At 45.8% G+C, this 23,577-nt stretch overlaps 1 protein-coding gene across 7 annotated transcripts in view; it reads left to right on the top strand.

The window, feature by feature from the left end:
• The window catches only part of AK8 (adenylate kinase 8), a 111,750-nt gene that overhangs the window by 55,564 nt on the left and 32,609 nt on the right, over positions 1-23,577 (top strand). For 6 of the 7 annotated variants that reach the window (XM_073555983.1, XM_073555985.1, XM_073555987.1 and 3 more), the window contains 5 exons: positions 1,358-1,439; positions 3,604-3,675; positions 4,019-4,219; positions 8,308-8,439; positions 13,572-13,661. In XM_073555983.1, the coding sequence (XP_073412084.1) occupies positions 1,358-1,439; positions 3,604-3,675; positions 4,019-4,219; positions 8,308-8,439; positions 13,572-13,661 (577 nt within the window). The remainder of the gene's footprint in view (positions 1-1,357; positions 1,440-3,603; positions 3,676-4,018; positions 4,220-8,307; positions 8,440-13,571; positions 13,662-23,577) is intronic. The other variant, XM_073555984.1, reaches the window with a different exon arrangement.

Below are 23,577 nucleotides of genomic sequence, written 5' to 3'. Positions count from 1 at the left end.
AATAGTGAGTGCAGCTCTGGGGTATAATACAGGATGTAACTCAGGATCAGTACAGGATGAGTAATGTAATGTATGTACACAGGATCAGTAATGTAATGTGTGTACAGTACACGGTGAATGCACCAGCAGAATAGTGAGTGCAGCTCTGGGGTATAATACAGGACGTAACTCAGGATCAGTACAGGACTTCACAAGCAGAATAGTGAGTGCAGCTCTGGGGTATAATACAGGATGTAGCTCAGGATCAGTACAGGATCAGTAATGTAATGTATGTACACAGTGACTGCACCAGCAGAATAGTGAGTGCAACTCTGGGGTATAATACAGGACGTAACTCAGGATCAGTACAGGATGAGTAATGTAATGTATGTACACAGTGACTGCACCAGCAGAATAGCGAGTGCAGCTCTGGGGTATAATACAGGATGTAACTCAGGATCAGTAATGTGTGTACAGTACACAGTGAATGCACCAGCAGAATAGTGAGTGCGGCTCTGGGGTATAATACAGGACGTAACTCCGGATCAGTACAGGATAAGTAATGTAATTTATGTACACAGTGACTTCACCAGCAGAATAGTGAGTGCAGCTCTGGAGTATAATACAGGATGTAACTCAGGATCAGTACAGGATAAGTAATGTAATGTATGTACACAGTGACTTCACCAGCAGAATAGTGAATGCAGCTCTGGAGTATAATACAAGATGTAACTCAGGATCCGTACAGGATTAGTAATGTAATGTATGTACATAGTGACTGCACCAGCAGAATAGTGAGTGCAGCTCTGGGGTATAATACAGGATATAACTCAGGATCAGTACAGGATCAGTAATGTATGTACACAGTGACTGTACCAGCAGAATAGTGAGTGCAGCTCTGGAATATAATACAGGATGTAACTCAGGATCAGTAATGTAATGTATGTACACAGTGACTGCACCAGCAGAATAGTGAGTGCAGCTCTGGAGTATAATACAGGATGTAACTCAGGATCAGAACAGGATCAGTAATGTAATGTATGTACACAGTGACTGCACCAGCAGAATAGTGAGTGCAGCTCTGGGGTATAATACAGGATGTAACTCAGGATCAGTACAGGATAAGTAATGTAATGTATGTACACAGTGACTGCACCAGCACAGAATAGTGAGTGCAGCTCTGGGGTTAGTATACAGGATGTATCTCAGGATCAGTAATGTACACAGTGACTGCACCAGCAGAATAGTGAGTGCAGCTCTGTTGTATTATACCACACTTAGTTCAAGAGCGGCGTATCTGTTTCTACATCTGACTTCGTTATTTTTCATTACGGTGTTTTGCCTTTGGTCTCTGACTTTCTTGTGTTGCTGCTTTCAGGGCTGGGTCATGGAAGGATTTCCCCGGACTAGAGAACAGGGGTTACTTCTACAGATCAACGGGACGTCTCTGGATCATATTGGTGAGTCCTACATTGGAGCGCGAACAAAAAGTGGCTCCCCCAGTGGAGGACCTGACATGTCCACTCATTGCTAGATTTCCTACTGAACTTACTAGTAACTGTGTGACATACAACCCCAAAATTTTCAAAACAGTATAATAATTTTATTTATGAATCAAAAAACTTAATAAACAGTTTAGAGGAGAAAACATGACAAAAGTTTAAAGTCATAATATGGGGTGTACCAAAAGTTATTTTATGATATCATGACAAAATTACATTGATACAATTTTAACATAAATATATTGAATATTAAATATTTACCATTTGAATAAATTAGGGTGATTCAGACTCTATAAGCTAAATGATTAAAGGGAATCTGTCACCCATATTTAGTGATATCATGTAAATATATCACTAAATTGTGCGTCCCATAAGGATTCTATTCGGGCTTTTGACTCCCCCGACCCTGCACCTTTGAGGCATAAATACCTTTTTTAGCTTGTTGGTGATGCATGCAAATAGCCGCAGTCCGGTCCGATGGGCGTGGCTTAGTGGTTCCCCCCCACCTCCTCGGCTTGCTTCACGTAATCTTCGTCTGTGAATACCAGACGCCGTTGGTTTCTGCGCTTGCGCAGTGTACAGGCCCCTGGCGCCTGCGCAGTATGCTTTGCCCAACTGTGGGTGAAGCATAAAATCGCTACTGCGCAAGCGCTGGTATTTTCCAGCGCGGTCAATGCCAACATCAAAATCCAAGAATATACCATCAAAGAAAAGGACGGCTATCCAAGTTACCGCAGAAACATGACAAGGGGGATAGCACATGGAGTAGACAGGTCAAAGAAGAGAGCACAGACTTTAAAAGTCAGCACATGGGGAACGAGAGAGTGGATAGGTGGGTGAGCACATGGGGGGAAGAGATTCTCAACGCTGCAAAGCCTGCCCCCATCGTGACACTACCGCCCTCCCGGTGCGATAGCATCGGGCCTCCACTTAGTGCCTTTAATAAAGATAAATCGCAATTATGGAAGATAGAAAGTGACGAGGTAGAGCCTTCAGTTCTGTTATGTCATTAGTGTCCTTAGTGGGTCCGATGTCTAGTACATGTTCTCTGGTTCTTTGTGGTTAATCAACTATACATTTTATGGCTTGGGCATTTGGCACATTATATTACACTATTGCACCCATTGTATTGCATGAAGTAGTATATGTAATTTTATAGGTTTTCGCATTAGATGCATATGTGAATGAATTGGAAGATGTAATATTAGGGCAGGCAATTCAAGATCCACAGTGGCGACATGCACACCAGGAACCCTTTGATCCTAAGATCCAGTTCTTTTTCTGTATATCATAATGGTTTTCAACCAAAATGTCCTTAAGATTTCTTGACTGTTGATATGTAATTGATTGATTTTTTGGAAAGTATTTTGTAAGTGTATGATCCATTTAAGATGTCCCAATGATTCTTTAGAGCTTTCCTCATATCTTTATTTCTTGAGTTACACAATGATCTAAATCTCACTGTTTTGGAATCAGTTTTACTGTATGGTTGATGTAATAGATCAGATCTGGAAAATTTGGCTCTCCGACAAATTTAACTTTATTATGTCCTCTATTTGAGAATCGTTCTCTTAAGTTGTTAGATTGCCATTCAAAGTTCATGACCCTAGAGCAGATTCTCCTAATTCGCAGGAACTGACCCATATGTTTTTTGCATGTCATAAAGCGTTCAGAGCGTTTGGTTTTCTATATACATCTGTTTGAATGCATCCTAATTCATATACATTTAGAAGAATATCCAAAAAATCCAAATCTGATCTTCCTGATTTACAGGTGAGTTTGATGTTCATCTTATTGACATTTAGAGTGTGCATAAATGTCTGCAGTTCTTCAGTCGATCCCTGCCATAAGAATAACACATCGTCAATGTAACGACCCCAAAGTGAGACTTTCTCATTTTAGGGGGTTGGATCAGACAAAAAAAATATCCCTCTCTCACAGCCCTGGGATGTGCTGCAAGAAAAAAAATCTCTTGCTGCGGGATTCACCTTTTCTGACCCCTGAGATCAGCTCATATTTGAGAACCCTTTTATCCATAAAGGACTGTCTGAAGTGGGCACCCCTATCAGATTCTTTGTCTATGGGCTTCTAATCCATGCGTCTCATCTGTCCTTCTCTGCAGTGGTCTTGGATGCTCCAGATATTGTCCTGATCGAGAGGAATATGGGGAAGAGGATTGACCCCAGCACTGGAGGTAGACACCATGGTTTCTAGATATTTTAAATATTGACAATATACATCTGCAAGTTTGCAGAAAAGAATCTGCAACAGATCGGACTACAAGTCTCATCATGTCCTGTGCTGTGTGGCATTCTGACTATACGGGGCACAATGAGAGAAGGGCCCACTTCACCCTCCAGAGCTTAATGTCTTTGGATTGACTATTCCCCCTTTGGAAACCTTAGGTTGCTTATCAGGGGAGTCTATAAGAATAGGCAGAGGCGCTGATTATATTACAATCCATAAGGTACAAGCGATATCTGTCAGTGAATGAAATGCAGTCTGACCCATCTATGTCCGCTTTTATCTTTTTGCAGAGATCTACCACACCACGTTTGATTGGCCCGAAGCCCCCGAAGTGCAAAAAAATTTGATGGAGCCGGCAGGGATCTCGGAATATGAGACTGGAAAGAGGCTGCTGGAATATCAGCGCAACATCCAGGGAATTCTGCGAGCGTTCCCTAAAATATACAAGAAGATCAATGCCGATCAGCCGTGCATGGACGTCTTCTCACAGGGTAAGTGCTGTGCACTGCCTTTACTGCCATTGCCAAGCGTCTACATTAGGGGTGTATGCCCGACAGTGGCAACGATATCTGACCACCACAGGCACCCACTGCATTAAAACCTGTATACATTTCATGTGGTGATCCTCTGTGTAGGAAAGTGCAGTCTGCTGTGCTTTCCTATGCAGTATTAAGCAGATGCCCCTTTTTATAAAATCCTAGTTATAAAAAACAAACTGTTTTAATTCACCCTCCCCTGGTCCAGTGCTGATTCTCCACTCCTGCTCCTGATATCTAGAACTGTCTACATAGCTGATGTCAACATGTCATCAGCACCATAGCCAATATCAGGAACTGGGAGCAGTGGCAGAGTGTTAGCGCTGGACCCGGGGAGAGAGAGTAAAATGTGTTTTTTGTTTGTTTGTTTTTTTTACTATAACACACTGGTCCCAGGGAGTAGGATTTAATGAAAGGGGACACCCCCTTTAAATAAGTGTTATATGGCTATCTTCAGGTCAGAATAAGCCTAAAAGGACACCAACTGGAAAATAGGGCCCTGTGGGAACATTAAAGGGGTTTTCTCATGATCAAAAAACAAACAACTTTGCAATTTGCCTCTTATTAAAAATATTTCCGGATTTTTAACATCATTTTTTGACACACATTTTTGTCTCATTACCTAGGTTACTTGCCACCTCTGCAGTCAATCAGCAGTGGCCAGTATTCTAGGCAAGGAGTAAACGCTTTGCTTTTGATCCCACCGCTCTATATAACACCACAATAGCTGCAGCTCTGGAATCGGCTGCCCCTCTCACTCATACCGAAGCTCGCATAATCAACAGACAGCCCTGGCCAACCTGCCTGACCAAAGAACTGAGGCAGGCTTCCAGGGTTGCTGAGCGAAGATGGAAAAGATTCCACTTCAATGAGCACTTCATTGGATTCAAACAGTCCCTCACTACTTTCAAGGCCATACTTGCTGCAGTAAAACAAACCTACTTCTCATGTCTCATATCCTCCCTGTCTCACAACCCTAAACAGCTATTCAACAACTTCAATTCTCTCCTCCATCCCCCAGAACTCCTCCCTCTCCACTCATCTCAGCTGAAGACTTTGCCTCATTTTTCAAGCAGAAGATTGATAACATCAGAGACAGTTTTGGTCGACAACCCCCAGAGCCCTTCCTTCTAACTGCCCAGCCCTTTTCCTCCAAAACCAATTTCTCCACCATTACAGAAGATCGACTCTCCACTCTACTCTCAAGATCACATCTCACCACCTGTGCACTTGACCTGATTCCATCCCACTTCATCCCAAACCTCACCACAGTCTTCATCCCAACCCTAGCCCATCTCTGGTGGTTTCCTCTCAAGCTTTAAACATGCCTCTCAATCACTCTTATCCTCAAAAAGCCCTCTCATGACCTATCCTTTGTATTTAGCTATCGCCCCATATCACTTCTTCCCTATGCCTCAAAACTACTGGAACAACGCGTCCATTTTGAACTTTCCGCCCACCTCTCTTCTTGCTTTCTCTTCAACCGCTTACAATCTGACCTCCGGCCGCACCACTCCACTGTAACTGCCCTAACTAAAGTCACCAATGACCTATTACTGCCAAGGCTGAGCGACACTACTCTGTCTTCCTCCTCCTGGACCTGTCCTCTGACTTTGACACCGTGGACCACTCACTATTAGTACAGACCCTCTCATCTCTTGGGATCACAGACTTGGCCCTGTCTTTGATCTCGTCATACCTAACAGACCGGACATTTAGCGTTTCCTACTCGCAGATCACCTCCTCACCTCGCCCCCTATCTGTCGGAGTCCCGCAAGGTTCAGTCCTAGGGCCCCTGCTCTTCTCCATTTACACCTTTGGCCTCAGACAGCTCATAGAATCTCACGGCTTTCAGTATCACCTCTATGCTGATGACACACAGATCTACATCTCTGGACCAGATATCACCTCCCTACTAACCAGAATCCCTTAATGTCTGTCTGCTATTTCATCCTTCCTCTCCGCTAGAATTCTAAAATTTAACACGGACAAAACAGAATTCATCATGTTTCCCCATCTCACTCAAACCCACCAAGGGACCTATCCATTAAAGTAAATGGCTGCCCACTGTCCCCGATCCCACAAGCTCGCTGCCTCGGGGTAATCCTTGACACTGATTTCTCTTTCAAACCACATATCCAAGCCCTTTCCACTTCCTGCCGACTTCAACTCAAAAACATTTCACAGATCCGTACATTCCTCAACTAAGAATCTGCAAAACACCTAGTTCATGCCCTCATCATCTCCCGCCTTGACTACTGCAACCTCCTGCTCTGTGGCCTCCCCTCTAACACTCTCGCACCCCTCCAATCTATTCTAAACTCTGCTGCTCGACTAATCGACCTGTCCCCCCGCTATTCCCTGGCCTCTCCCCTCTGTCAATCCCTGCACTGGCTCCCTTACCCAAAGACTCCAGTTCAAAACCCTAACCATGACATACAAAGACATCCACAAGCTGTGTCCTCCATTCATCTGTGACCTAGTCTCCAGGTACTTACCTGCATGCAACCTCCGATCCTCACAAGATCTCCTTCTCTACTCCCCTCTTATCTCCTCTTCCCACAATCACACATACAAGATTTCTCCCGCGCATCACCTCTACTCTGGGACTCTCTACCACAACATATCATAGTCTCGCCTATCATCGAAACCTTAAAAAAGAACCTGAAGACCTACCTCTTCCGACAAGCCTACAATCTGCAGTAACCACCGATCGAACAAGCCACTGCACGACCAGCTCTACCCTCACCTATTGTGTCCTCACCCATCCCTTGTAGATTGTGAGCCCTCACGGGCAGGGTCCTGTCTCCTCCTGTTCCCGTCGTGACTTGAATTGTTTAAGATTACTTTACTCGTTTTTATGTACACTCCTCACATGTAAAGCGCCATGGAATAAATGGCGCTATAATAATAAATAATAATAATAATCCTGCCGTGCTGCTCTGAAGTGCCCCTGTGCTGCAGAGTCAAGCCAGGGGCTCAGGAATGTGACTGGTGTAAGCTGTCAATCATCAGGAGCACACTACCGCTGTGATGCAGAGGAGCGGTGCATCCCTGCACATAGGATCATAAGAAAATCCTTTTAAAGTTTAGGCTGGCAATATATACTTTAGTCTTGGATGCATTACTACTTGGTATCCACCCGATTAGCGCTGGATGGAAAGGTCGGCTCTATAGGGCCGTGCTGCAGCAGCCATACTGGATGATTGCACAACCACTGCTGCCATGTCATGCTGCGCCCCCTGCTGGCAGCAGCCCTGTTAGACGTTAGCCGCAGAGGACTTGGTAAGAACATCTGAGGCCAGAGGTCCTAGTTGTCATCTCGCACCACCATCTTGCACTCTTAATTGCATCCTTCGATCTTTCTTGACCCCTCACCATAAACTTGTGTCGAACACAGCGCCTCCCCCTAGCTCCAAGAATGAATATGGAGGCCGCGCCCCTTCTTAATTAATTTCCAAATTGCTTAATTACATCTAAAAGTTGATATCAGCTTTCATTAAGAATTCATGGAGAAATCAGTAAATAAAGATGTGGGCGCCTGAATATTAATTACTATTAATTAATAATGGAGGCAAATAAATTAGGGATGGGGAAAGCAGGAAAAAAAAAAAAAAAGGCGGATGCGTCTTCTAGGAAATCCTCAGTAGATGTTTCCTGGGGCATCGCGAGCTTCACAGTCTTTCTTTATTCTAGTTAATTAGTTGAGCAGATCATCTGGGGGATTATTACTCCTAATTAACTTACAGTTATTTACCGAAAATTAGCCCCATTTGTAAGCAGCACTTACTGTCTGCACCCGATCCGAGGACATTAGGAAAAAACAGGCGGCGGTGGTGGGATACGATGGGGGAGTTTGATCCAAGTTACCTTTAGCAATCTTAGGTGGAAACAGCAGCACCTTTATCCATAGTTGTATCTGGCATTGCAGCCCTTTGCATTGTCCAGCGGCCTGCTGCACCCCAGCTGTTAAGAAACTACAACCCCCAGCATGCTGTCAGCCACCAGGAGATTTACTAACAAGCTTGTGTTTCCATCCACAGTCCTTACATTTGTATTGAGCAAGCCGCGGTCTCTGGCCCCTTACACGCCACGTATACTGCTGTACGGACCACCAGGCAGCGGAAGGCGCCTCCAAGCAGCCTTGTTGGCACAGAAATACGACATCGTGAACGGTAAGTACTGCGTTATGAGCTTCTGCTTTTTATTTCCAGAATTGGTGCCACTCCTGTGCAATGGCAGTATCTGGTATTGCAGGAAAGCCATCGTTTTCCTACACAGCAGATTCTGCTTCTATATATGCGCACAGACATGATCCGCTAACATCTGTGCTGCGGGGCCAGGGCTGAAGAATCCCAATATATCCTACTACGCCGGGGCCATTTCTGGATATGGCTATGAACATAAGGATGAGTGACCTCATGGAGATCAACATCCAACACTGCGGAGACACCATCACATGTTTCTCAACGCAGTGATCTAGAGCAATGCCCCCATCCCTTATGGGAAATATGCAAAAGCATGTAAATCAACAGCCGCGGAGACACCATCACATGTTTCTCAACGCAAGCAATGACTAGCCAGGTCTTTCCCCGGGAAGGAACAACCACGGGAAGGGCAGTCTCCAATGAAGGAAACCACCTATGCCAAAACATGGTATCCATCCACAGACAGCTGTTTCGGGGTATTGCCCCTCATCAGTGTGGAGTAGGAAACTGGCTAGTAGGAGCAATGCCTAGTGAAAGGCTATGAACATAAGGATGAGTGACCTCATGGAGATCAACATCCAACACTGCGGAGACACCATCACATGTTTCTCAACGCAGTGATCTAGAGCAATGCCCCCATCCCTTATGGGAAATATGCAAAAGCATGTAAATCAACAGCCGCGGAGACACCATCACATGTTTCTCAACGCAAGCAATGACTAGCCAGGTCTTTCCCCGGGAAGGAACAACCACGGGAAGGGCAGTCTCCAATGAAGGAAACCACCTATGCCAAAACATGGTATCCATCCACAGACAGCTGTTTCGGGGTATTGCCCCTCATCAGTGTGGAGTAGGAAACTGGCTAGTAGGAGCAATGCCTAGTGAAAGGCTATGAACATAAGGATGAGTGACCTCATGGAGATCAACATCCAACACTGCGGAGACACCATCACATGTTTCTCAACGCAGTGATCTAGAGCAATGCCCCCATCCCTTATGGGAAATATGCAAAAGCATGTAAATCAACAGCCGCGGAGACACCATCACATGTTTCTCAACGCAAGCAATGACTAGCCAGGTCTTTCCCCGGGAAGGAACAACCACGGGAAGGGCAGTCTCCAATGAAGGAAACCACCTATGCCAAAACATGGTATCCATCCACAGACAGCTGTTTCGGGGTATTGCCCCTCATCAGTGTGGAGTAGGAAACTGGCTAGTAGGAGCAATGCCTAGTGAAAGGCTATGAACATAAGGATGAGTGACCTCATGGAGATCAACATCCAACACTGCGGAGACACCATCACATGTTTCTCAACGCAGTGATCTAGAGCAATGCCCCCATCCCTTATGGGAAATATGCAAAAGCATGTAAATCAACAGCCGCGGAGACACCATCACATGTTTCTCAACGCAAGCAATGACTAGCCAGGTCTTTCCCCGGGAAGGAACAACCACGGGAAGGGCAGTCTCCAATGAAGGAAACCACCTATGCCAAAACATGGTATCCATCCACAGACAGCTGTTTCGGGGTATTGCCCCTCATCAGTGTGGAGTAGGAAACTGGCTAGTAGGAGCAATGCCTAGTGAAAGGCTATGAACATAAGGATGAGTGACCTCATGGAGATCAACATCCAACACTGCGGAGACACCATCACATGTTTCTCAACGCAGTGATCTAGAGCAATGCCCCCATCCCTTATGGGAAATATGCAAAAGCATGTAAATCAACAGCCGCGGAGACACCATCACATGTTTCTCAACGCAAGCAATGACTAGCCAGGTCTTTCCCCGGGAAGGAACAACCACGGGAAGGGCAGTCTCCAATGAAGGAAACCACCTATGCCAAAACATGGTATCCATCCACAGACAGCTGTTTCGGGGTATTGCCCCTCATCAGTGTGGAGTAGGAAACTGGCTAGTAGGAGCAATGCCTAGTGAAAGGCTATGAACATAAGGATGAGTGACCTCATGGAGATCAACATCCAACACTGCGGAGACACCATCACATGTTTCTCAACGCAGTGATCTAGAGCAATGCCCCCATCCCTTATGGGAAATATGCAAAAGCATGTAAATCAACAGCCGCGGAGACACCATCACATGTTTCTCAACGCAAGCAATGACTAGCCAGGTCTTTCCCCGGGAAGGAACAACCACGGGAAGGGCAGTCTCCAATGAAGGAAACCACCTATGCCAAAACATGGTATCCATCCACAGACAGCTGTTTCGGGGTATTGCCCCTCATCAGTGTGGAGTAGGAAACTGGCTAGTAGGAGCAATGCCTAGTGAAAGGCTATGAACATAAGGATGAGTGACCTCATGGAGATCAACATCCAACACTGCGGAGACACCATCACATGTTTCTCAACGCAGTGATCTAGAGCAATGCCCCCATCCCTTATGGGAAATATGCAAAAGCATGTAAATCAACAGCCGCGGAGACACCATCACATGTTTCTCAACGCAAGCAATGACTAGCCAGGTCTTTCCCCGGGAAGGAACAACCACGGGAAGGGCAGTCTCCAATGAAGGAAACCACCTATGCCAAAACATGGTATCCATGTGGATGGATACCATGTTTTGGCATAGGTGGTTTCCTTCATTGGAGACTGCCCTTCCCGTGGTTGTTCCTTCCCGGGGAAAGACCTGGCTAGTCATTGCTTGCGTTGAGAAACATGTGATGGTGTCTCCGCGGCTGTTGATTTACATGCTTTTGCATATTTCCCATAAGGGATGGGGGCATTGCTCTAGATCACTGCGTTGAGAAACATGTGATGGTGTCTCCGCAGTGTTGGATGTTGATCTCCATGAGGTCACTCATCCTTATGTTCATAGCCTTTCACTAGGCATTGCTCCTACTAGCCAGTTTCCTACTCCACACTGATGAGGGGCAATACCCCGAAACAGCTGTCTGTGGATGGATACCATGTTTTGGCATAGGTGGTTTCCTTCATTGGAGACTGCCCTTCCCGTGGTTGTTCCTTCCCGGGGAAAGACCTGGCTAGTCATTGCTTGCGTTGAGAAACATGTGATGGTGTCTCCGCGGCTGTTGATTTACATGCTTTTGCATATTTCCCATAAGGGATGGGGGCATTGCTCTAGATCACTGCGTTGAGAAACATGTGATGGTGTCTCCGCAGTGTTGGATGTTGATCTCCATGAGGTCACTCATCCTTATGTTCATAGCCTTTCACTAGGCATTGCTCCTACTAGCCAGTTTCCTACTCCACACTGATGAGGGGCAATACCCCGAAACAGCTGTCTGTGGATGGATACCATGTTTTGGCATAGGTGGTTTCCTTCATTGGAGACTGCCCTTCCCGTGGTTGTTCCTTCCCGGGGAAAGACCTGGCTAGTCATTGCTTGCGTTGAGAAACATGTGATGGTGTCTCCGCGGCTGTTGATTTACATGCTTTTGCATATTTCCCATAAGGGATGGGGGCATTGCTCTAGATCACTGCGTTGAGAAACATGTGATGGTGTCTCCGCAGTGTTGGATGTTGATCTCCATGAGGTCACTCATCCTTATGTTCATAGCCTTTCACTAGGCATTGCTCCTACTAGCCAGTTTCCTACTCCACACTGATGAGGGGCAATACCCCGAAACAGCTGTCTGTGGATGGATACCATGTTTTGGCATAGGTGGTTTCCTTCATTGGAGACTGCCCTTCCCGTGGTTGTTCCTTCCCGGGGAAAGACCTGGCTAGTCATTGCTTGCGTTGAGAAACATGTGATGGTGTCTCCGCGGCTGTTGATTTACATGCTTTTGCATATTTCCCATAAGGGATGGGGGCATTGCTCTAGATCACTGCGTTGAGAAACATGTGATGGTGTCTCCGCAGTGTTGGATGTTGATCTCCATGAGGTCACTCATCCTTATGTTCATAGCCTTTCACTAGGCATTGCTCCTACTAGCCAGTTTCCTACTCCACACTGATGAGGGGCAATACCCCGAAACAGCTGTCTGTGGATGGATACCATGTTTTGGCATAGGTGGTTTCCTTCATTGGAGACTGCCCTTCCCGTGGTTGTTCCTTCCCGGGGAAAGACCTGGCTAGTCATTGCTTGCGTTGAGAAACATGTGATGGTGTCTCCGCGGCTGTTGATTTACATGCTTTTGCATATTTCCCATAAGGGATGGGGGCATTGCTCTAGATCACTGCGTTGAGAAACATGTGATGGTGTCTCCGCAGTGTTGGATGTTGATCTCCATGAGGTCACTCATCCTTATGTTCATAGCCTTTCACTAGGCATTGCTCCTACTAGCCAGTTTCCTACTCCACACTGATGAGGGGCAATACCCCGAAACAGCTGTCTGTGGATGGATACCATGTTTTGGCATAGGTGGTTTCCTTCATTGGAGACTGCCCTTCCCGTGGTTGTTCCTTCCCGGGGAAAGACCTGGCTAGTCATTGCTTGCGTTGAGAAACATGTGATGGTGTCTCCGCGGCTGTTGATTTACATGCTTTTGCATATTTCCCATAAGGGATGGGGGCATTGCTCTAGATCACTGCGTTGAGAAACATGTGATGGTGTCTCCGCAGTGTTGGATGTTGATCTCCATGAGGTCACTCATCCTTATGTTCATAGCCTTTCACTAGGCATTGCTCCTACTAGCCAGTTTCCTACTCCACACTGATGAGGGGCAATACCCCGAAACAGCTGTCTGTGGATGGATACCATGTTTTGGCATAGGTGGTTTCCTTCATTGGAGACTGCCCTTCCCGTGGTTGTTCCTTCCCGGGGAAAGACCTGGCTAGTCATTGCTTGCGTTGAGAAACATGTGATGGTGTCTCCGCGGCTGTTGATTTACATTTCTGGATATGGGACCCCAGGAGAGAAGACCCTGTCCTTCCTAGTGTATAGATATACTGTATACCGACCGCTCCTAGTCCACGCTAATATTCTGCTGTAATACGGAATATGATTATTACGCACACCCCGGCACGAAACCTGGAGGTGCACACACTCAGACATTACGTACAGCTACCATTTATTATGCCCGCCGTCAGGTGTACTCTCAGGAACACTGGCCCCCCAGAAATATTTCTGTGCCCTAGATACAGGCATCCTTACCTGTCATTACTCTGCATTGACAGTTTCCTGTGGTCAGGTCCTGAAGGAAGCTGTGGCCGACCAGACGAAAATCGGACTGCTCATTGAACCGTACATCGAGAATGAACAGCAAGGTTTGTATGCGGTGAATACACTGGTGGGGTCACATTATTACCCACACCACCAGGACTGTGAAGCTTGTACCTCTGGCACCGGTTATCTCCTGCAGAAGCAAAAGATCGGGCATATGGAAATCCTACATGTCCGGTCTTCATTTCCCTCAGTCAGTGGAGAGTCAGATTCACTTTGGATGGTTAACTAATCTCACCCACATCATCTAGTTTGGATGACTAAAGCTGGTCATACACCTCCTGCTTACCTCCCCACACATGTACGCTCAGTTTGACTGAGCACATAGGTCTTTTAACTGGGGAAAGGATAGGATGCTGCTACTAGACACCTTTGGGGATAGCGTTTCACCTGTAAGAGCAAAAGATTGGGCATGTTGTAATTCAGCCTGTGAAATTCTTCCTTCCCCTATAACTTCTGCTAGGAAAGTCAACATGCCTCCTTACAGGTTACATAGTCAGCCCGTCCTGCTGGTATGTGAGTGGGGCTCAGACAACTTTTCTCTTCTGTTCAGTATACAGACACCTTTACATTTTCTGTATACAGGCATCTTCTTTACATCTGATGTGTACGGGCACCTTCTTTCATCTAATGTGTACGGGCACCTTCTTTACATCTCATGTGTGTGGGCACCTTCTTTACATCTCATGTGTGTGGGCACCTTCTTTACATCTCATGTGTGTGGGCACCTTCTTTACCTCTCATGTGTGTGGGCACCTTCTTTACCTCTCATGTGTACGGGCACCTTCTTTCATCTAATGTGTACGGGCACCTTCTTTACATCTCATGTGTGTGGGCACCTTCTTTACATCTCATGTGTGTGGGCACCTTCTTTACCTCTCATGTGTGTGGGCACCTTCTTTCATCTAATGTGTACGGGCACCTTCTTTACATCTCATGTGTGTGGGCACCTTCTTTACCTCTAGTGTGTGGGCACCTTCTTTACCTCTAGTGTGTGGGCACCTTCTTTACATCTCATGTGTGTGGGCACCTTCTTTCATCTAATGTGTACGGGCACCTTCTTTACATCTCATGTGTACGGGCACCTTCTTTACATCTCATGTGTACGGGCACCTTCTTTACATCTCATGTGTGTGGGCACCTTCTTTACATCTCATGTGTGTGGGCACCTTCTTTCATCTAATGTGTACGGGCACCTTCTTTACATCTCATGTGTACGGGCACCTTCTTTACATCTCATGTGTGTGGGCACCTTCTTTACCTCTAGTGTGTGGGCACCTTCTTTACATCTCATGTGTACGGGCACCTTCTTTCATATCATGTGTACGGGCACCTTCTTTACACCTCATGTGTGTGGGCACCTTCTTTACCTCTAGTGTGTGGGCACCTTCTTTACATCTCGTGTACGGGCACCTTCTTTCATATCATGTGTACGGGCACCTTCTTTACATCTAATGTGTGTGGGCACCTTCTTTACCTCTAGTGTGTGGGCACCTTCTTTACCTCTAGTGTGTGGGCACCTTCCTTTTACATCTAATGTGTGCAAGCACCTTCTTTACATCTAATGTGACCGGGCACCTTCTTTACAGCTAATGTGAACGGACACCTTCCTTTACATCTAAGGCCTGTTTCACACTTCCGTTTTTGACCATCAGTCAAAATCCGCCGTTTTTAAAAAAAAAAAAAAAACGGATCCGCCATTTTTTTTTTGGCGGATCCGTTTTTTCCCCAATGAGATGCATTACCGGCGGATCTTGACAGATGGCCATCCGTTGGATCCGTTTTTTTGCGGATCCGCCAAATTTTTTGCGTCCGCCGACATGCCCGGACGGACCTTGCAAGGGTTTTTTTTGCTGCAGGATCCGCATTTTAGAGTGCGCATGCCCGGAGGAAGGAAGTCAGCCGGAAATTTAACCCTGAAATCATTTCTGGCGGACAGAAAAAATTCTCTCTCTCTCCCCTCCCCGGGCTACGGTTCCTTTAAAATTCTTCATTCATCGGATCCGTCAAAAAAACGGTCCGGTGGCATCCATTCAAATCAGTTTAGCAACGGATCCGCTTTCCGCCATTTTGGCGTATTTTGACTGACACAAAAAACTGTGAAAAAAGTGTGAAACAGGCCTTATGTGTATGGGCACCTTCTTTACATCTAATGTGAACGGGTACCTTCCTTTACATCTAATGTGTACGGGCACCTTCTTTACATCTAGTGTGTGGGCACCTTCTTTACATCTAATGTGTACGGACACCTTCCTTTACATCTAATGTGTACGGACACCTTCTTTCATCTGATGTGTACGGGCACCTCTTTCATCTAATGTGTATGGGCACCTTCTTTACATCTAATGTGAACGGGTACCTTCCTTTACATCTAATGTGTACGGGCACCTTCTTTCATCTAATGTGTACGGGCACCTTCTTTCATCTAATGTGTACGGGCACCTTCTTTACATCTAGTGTGTGGGCACCTTCTTTACATCTAATGTGACCGGGCACCTTCCTTTACATCTAATGTGTACGGGCACCTTCTTTACATCTAATGTGTACGGGCACCTTCTTTACATCTAATGTGTACGGACACCTTCCTTTACATCTAATGTGTATGGGCACCTTCTTACATCTGATGTGTACGGGCACCTTCTTTCATCTAATGTGTACGGGCACCTTCTTTCATCTAATGTGTACAGGCACCTTCTTTCATCTAATGTGTACGGGCAACTTTACATCTGATGTGTACGGACACCTTCCTTTACATCTAATGTGTACGGGCACCTTCTTTACATCTAATGTGTACGGGCACCTTCTTTACATCTAATGTGTACGGACACCTTCTTTCATCTAATGTGTACGGGCACCTTCTTTACATCTGATGTGTACAGGCACCTTCTTTCATCTAATGTGTACGGGCAACTTTACATCTGATGTGTACGGACACCTTCCTTTACATCTAATGTGTACGGGCACCTTCTTACATCTGATGTGTACGGGCACCTTCTTTCATCTAATGTGTACGGGCACCTTCTTTCATCTAATGTGTACGGGCACCTTCTTTACATCTGATGTGTACAGGCACCTTCTTTCATCTAATGTGTACGGGCAACTTTACATCTGATGTGTACGGACACCTTCCTTTACATCTAATGTGTACGGGCACCTTCTTTACATCTAATGTGTACGGGCACCTTCTTTACATCTAATGTGTACGGGCACCTTCTTTACATCTAATGTGTACGGGCACCTTCTTTCATCTAATGTGTACGGGCACCTTCTTTACATCTGATGTGTACAGGCACCTTCTTTCATCTAATGTGTACGGGCAACTTTACATCTGATGTGTACGGACACCTTCCTTTACATCTAATGTGTACGGGCACCTTCTTACATCTGATGTGTACGGGCACCTTCTTTCATCTAATGTGTACGGGCACCTTCTTTCATCTAATGTGTACGGGCACCTTCTTTACATCTGATGTGTACAGGCACCTTCTTTCATCTAATGTGTACGGGCAACTTTACATCTGATGTGTACGGACACCTTCCTTTACATCTAATGTGTACGGGCACCTTCTTTACATCTAATGTGTACGGGCACCTTCTTTACATCTAATGTGTACGGACACCTTCCTTTACATCTAATGTGTACGGGCACCGTCTTACATCTGATGTGTACAGGCACCTTCTTTCATCTAATGTGTACAGGCACCTTCTTTCATCTAATGTGTACGGGCACCTTCTTTCATCTAATGTGTACGGGCACCTTCTTTCATCTAATGTGTACGGGCACCTTCTTTCATCTAATGTGTACGGGCACCTTCTTTACATCTAATGTGTACGGGCACCTTCTTTCATCTAATGTGTACGGGCACCTTCTTTCATCTAATGTGTACGGGCACCTTCTTTACATCTAGTGTGTGGGCACCTTCTTTACATCTAATGTGACCGGGCACCTTCTTTCATCTAATGTGTACAGGCACCTTCTTTCATCTAATGTGTACGGGCACCTTCTTTCATCTAATGTGTACGGGCACCTTCTTTCATCTAATGTGTACGGGCACCTTCTTTACATCTAGTGTGTGGGCACCTTCTTTACATCTAATGTGACCGGGCACCTTCTTTCATCTAATGTGTACGGGCACCTTCTTTCATCTAATGAGTACGGGCACCTTCTTTACATCTAATGTGTACGGACACCTTCCTTTACATCTAATGTGTACGGGCACCGTCTTACATCTGATGTGTACAGGCACCTTCTTTCATCTGATGTGTACAGGCACCTTCTTTCATCTAATGTGTACGGGCACCTTCTTTCATCTAATGTGTACGGGCACCTTCTTTACATCTAATGTGTACGGGCACCTTCTTTCATCTAATGTGTACGGGCACCTTCTTTCATCTAATGTGTACGGGCACCTTCTTTACATCTAGTGTGTGGGCACCTTCTTTACATCTAATGTGACCGGGCACCTTCTTTCATCTAATGTGTACAGGCACCTTCTTTCATCTAATGTGTACGGGCACCTTCTTTCATCTAATGTGTACGGGCACCTTCTTTCATCTAATGTGTACGGGCACCTTCTTTACATCTAGTGTGTGGGCACCTTCTTTACATCTAATGTGACCGGGCACCTTCTTTCATCTAATGTGTACGGGCACCTTCTTTCATCTAATGAGTACGGGCACCTTCTTTACATCTGATGTGTACGGACACCTTCCTTTACATCTAATGTGTATGGGCACCTTCTTTCATCTAATGAGTACGGGCACCTTCTTTGCATCTAATGTTTATGGGCACCTTTATATCTGACGGGCACCTCTACTTACCCCGATGTCTGGTAAAAAAAGGGTTAAGGGAACATTGCAGACTGTGCACTGATAATCAGGAAGTCTCTGCAGAAATGTCTCCTTGTTTATGATTTTCCTCTTTGCAGCGTTCGCTCATGTTTTGCTTCCTAACCCGCTAAGTGCCCCATCCAAGGTCCTGCGCCCACAGCATGCCCTCTTCCACTTCCCTCATTTTAGCAGCCCTTTTGACCTTGCAGGCTCACACTGTGAAGTTTTTCCCCCCAGATGCGTTTGATAGTTGTTGTTGGGGGGGGGAGCAGAAGGATGAGAAAGAAGAAAGCGTCTGTAGCCAGTGATGGGGGGGCTCAGTGGGGACCCTCTCCCGCTCCATACTGTGGGTGTATGAGCTGCAAACAGCACTCGGCTGTGTAAATAATTTACCAGTTGATTAATAGGCACACAGGGGTATAATTAGCAGAAGGAGAGACAGCAGCTCCAGTAACGGCTACAGCGCTTGGGGGAACAAGAGACTTTAAAAAAAAACAAAAAACCTTATTTTCCTTTTTTTTTTATTTGGAAACTTTCTAGGGCGCCAGGCGTTTGAAGATGAGTTTGGAAGAGCTTGGTTGCTTCTCAGCTTTTGAAGTGGAAATAGGACACTTTCTATGTGTTGGGTTTAATTTTTCAATAGATTTCAGAGCCCTGCAGTGCAAATCCCTTTATATATACGTAACTGCATATATATATATATATATATATATATATATATATATAAAATATATATGGGAGGGAAAGGAAAAAGTGGAAAACAGCCCGTTACTCTCATTTCCCACCTTTTATATAACCCCAAATACCGTATATGGGAAGACCTACTTATTATGTATTCGGTCACTGACCGTATAGCTAAGGAAAGGGTTAATCTGAATTCTGGTCCCTATAAGGGACCGCAGCAATATGGCATCAGGGTGGGTTAATATGAAAGCAAAAAAAAAAAAAAAAACTTCTGCAACCCAAGTATTAGAAGTCATGGCACTGCATGGACAGAGGGGCTCCTAGGGCCCCTGTCAGATGCAACCACTGCTCTCTTTGTACCAGTGGTCTCCACCAAAAGCTACAAATCCCAGCATACAAGAGTCGGGCGGGAGAACGCTGCTCTGTAGCTGTTACACTCAATAAGTATCACAGCCATTGTTGAGGGTATGTACACACGCTGCGGATTCTGCTGCGTTGTACAGTACCATTATAATCTATGAAAAACAAAAACCGCTGTGCACATGCTGCGGATTTGCTCCGGGTTACAATCCGCAGCATGTCAATTGTTTGTGTGGAATCCGCAGCAGTTTCACACCTTATCCATTGGGAGGTGTGAAACCGCAGGGCTAATCCGCAGGTAAACCGCAGGTCTTTTGACCTGCGGATTTTGCAAAATCCGCTGCGTGTGCACATAGCCTTAAGGGGATGTCCCAGGAAAACCATATATAATAATAGCATTCAAACAGTGACCACTGGGGATCCAGCTACCTAGACCACCGATCCTGAGAATGGGACATCTAAAGTCTCCTTTGTGAATGGAGTGGAGCTGAACATGTGCGACTGTTCACTGTCACATGCTCAGTACCGCTCCAATCACAGGACAGACTCTGGCCCTCTGGGAAAGGTGGGGATCTCAGCAGCCGGACCCCCACAGCAACCATACATTTATCATCTTTACTTTGGATAGGGAGAATTCCTTTAATGTTGCTGTCCTCTGAAATAGCAGAGATGCCCTTGGATACGACCTCTACATCTATTAAAATGCTGCTGCCCTCTTATATGGCCGAGGGGCCCCTTCAGACACAATGTCCTCGCCGGTGTAAAGTGTCCACTTCTGTACCCGCTGTAGTTATGCCCCGTAGTGCAGCCTCTGCATACCCTACAAATACATCACCCATCAGAGGAGCAGCTTCCACATCCCATCCTGTCCATCTATAACTGCGGAGGGGTCTTCGGACCCCCATCACCAGCTCTTACCTTCAGCTGCAATTGGCCAATCTCTTATACAAGTGACTAGCTGCAGCCACCGATGGTCTGTGGATAGAAAAGCCAAACATTTATAGCTGATTGTCACCCGCTTCTTCCTCCTCCGGGAGCTAAACTCACAGATTATACACGTAAATCACTATTTATTCGTATCAATTAAATAAGAAAAAAAACTAAATCAGAAGGAAAAAAAATCCCCAATCAAAGATAACATGACCAGTAGTCAGGCTGTCAATAAGGGAGGGTCATTATCGCTAATCTGTACCCTAGCCTGATCCCTGCCAGCAGAGGTTGGCACCTCTTGAGCTCCACGGTGGCTCTTCCTCGGAGTCCCTGCCAGTGCATATGACTAATAAAAACAAGGGGAACACTTGCTGCAGCATTACAAGCAGTTTTCCGCCGATGGTCACACTGTTGTAGGTACACGTCCCTTTTATAGCGAAGCTGGAGGATAAATCAAAGCGTAAACTGTGGCGATAGACATTTTGCTGCCATATGTTCCCCTTCGCTGCAATTACAGTCGCACTTGAATTGTCTATTGCATTGTTGACCCCTCCAGATGCAGAGGCTTCAGTTCACCAGAGCAACCTGCAGATGGCAGCACACAAACATCAGGTGCTGGCAGGCACCCAGTACAGGTGGGCAGCTGTAGAGATAGACACCAGGGATCACTGTAGGGTGAAGAGTGCGCCAGGGAGGAGGAGAGGAGTGTGCCCCAAATCCCTGCCTGTGTACCTCCAACTACACAAGACTGTGTATATAGAGCGTGTATCACACACGAGAAGCTTAGATACACGGCTCAGCAGACAGTATCACACAGGATAGGATTAGATACACAGCTCAGCAGACAGTATCACACAGGATAGGATTAGATACACGGCTCAGCAGACAGTATCACACTCGATAGTCTGCTGAGCCGTGTATCTAATCCTATCGTGTGTGATACTGTCTGCTGAGCCGTGTATCTAATCCTATCGTGTGTGATACTGACTGCTGAGCCGTGTGTCTAATCCTATCCTGTGTGATACTGTCTGCTGAGCCGTGTATCTAATCCTATCCTGTGTGATACTGACTGCTGAGCTGTGTATCTAATCCTCTCCTGTATGATACAGTCTGCTGAGCTGTGTATCTATTCCTATTCTGTGCGATACTGTCTGCTGACCTGTGTATCTAATCCTATCCTGTGTGATAGTCTGCTGAGCCGTGTATCTAATCCTATCACACAGGATAGGATTAGATACACAGGTCAGCAGACAGTATCACACAGAATAGGAATAGATACACAGCTCAGCAGACTGTATCATACAGGAGAGGATTAGATACACAGCTCAGCAGACAGTATCACACAGGATAGGATTAGATACACGGCTCAGCAGACAGTATCACACACGATAGTCTGCTGAGCCGTGTATCTAATCCTATCGTGTGTGATACTGTCTGCTGAGCCGTGTATCTAATCCTATCGTGTGTGATACTGACTGCTGAGCCGTGTGTCTAATCCTATCCTGTGTGATACTGTCTGCTGAGCCGTGTATCTAATCCTATCCTGTGTGATACTGACTGCTGAGCTGTGTATCTAATCCTCTCCTGTATGATACAGTCTGCTGAGCTGTGTATCTATTCCTATTCTGTGCGATACTGTCTGCTGACCTGTGTATCTAATCCTACCCTGTGTGATAGTCTGCTGAGCCGTGTATCTAATCCTATCACACAGGATAGGATTAGATACACAGGTCAGCAGACAGTATCACACAGAATAGGAATAGATACACAGCTCAGCAGACTGTATCATACAGGAGAGGATTAGATACACAGCTCAGCAGTCAGTATCACACAGGATAGGATTAGATACACAGCTCAGCAGACAGTATCACACACGATAGGATTAGATACACGGCTCAGCAGTCAGTATCACACAGGATGGGATTAGATACACGGCTCAGCAGACAGTATCACACACGATAGGATTAGATACACGGCTCAGCAGGCAGTATCACAGGATAGGATTAGATACACAGGTCAGCAGACAGTATCACACAGAATAGGAATAGATACACAGCTCAGCAGACTATACAGGAGAGGATTAGATAGATACACAGATCAGCAGACAATAACACACAGGATGGGATTAGATACACGGCTCAGCATACAGTATTACACAGGATTCTGAAACAAACCAGACAGGCCTAAATGCATCTGCACTAATCCAGGGTGCAGCGGACCCAAGTAAAATGGCAGCTGCACAGGTGCATAAATACCAAATGAAACAGCCAGCCTACAATCGGGGATTGGCCGTGTGGTACACCAGTGTTACAGCCTCTTAGTAACACCATATATGGGGGGCTGCCCAGTGCCAACTAGAATGCATCCCGTGTGAACAGAGGCCACAAGTTTACAGAACCATTTGGGCCCAACTGCACCCTGAAAGAAATATAAAAAGTGCACAAAAAACATAGCAATATATGTAAGGTATTGGTTGATATTAAGGCCTTAATACGGAAGCTGACAAACTGCGTCAAAGTTCCTTACACTTTCCAGTCCTACTCTAACATGAAGACCTCAAAAAGAGGAAAAAATCCTCCAAAAAAATTCAGATACAAAGCAGACAGGCCTAAATGCATCTGCACTAATACAGGGTGTAACGGACCCAAGTAAAATGGCAGCTGCACAGGTGCAAAAAATACCAAATGAAACAGCCAGCCTACAATCAGGGATTGGCCGTGTGGTACACCAGTGCAGAAAAAGTAATCCGCATGTGGCAATGTTCACGCAGGGCTTATGGTTCACAACCTCTTAGTAACACCATATAGGGGGGCTGCCCAGTGCCAACTAGAATGCATCCCGTGTGAAGAGAGGCCACAAGTTTGCAGAACCATTTGGGCCCAACTGCACCCTGAAAGAAATATAAAAAGTGCACAAAAAAAGGCTGTGAACCAGAAGCCCTGCATTCCCTGTGTGAACACTGCCACATGCGGATTATTTTTTCTGCACTGGTGTGCCACACGGCCAATCCCTGATTGTAGGCTGGCTGTTTCATTTGGTATTTATGCACCTGTGCAGCTGCCATTTTACTTGGGTCCGCTGCACCCTGTATTAGTGCAGATGCATTTAGGCCTGTCTGCTTTGTTTCAGAATTTTTTGGAGGATTTTTTCCTCTTT

Source organism: Dendrobates tinctorius, unplaced genomic scaffold (genome assembly GCF_039654945.1).
Source record: "Dendrobates tinctorius isolate UK_male_01 unplaced genomic scaffold, ASM3965494v1 ptg000231l, whole genome shotgun sequence".
Classification (NCBI taxonomy): Eukaryota; Metazoa; Chordata; class Amphibia; order Anura; family Dendrobatidae; genus Dendrobates; species Dendrobates tinctorius.
The sequence above is the reverse complement of the archived record's forward strand: the minus strand, read 5'-3'. Positions and strand labels throughout refer to the sequence as shown.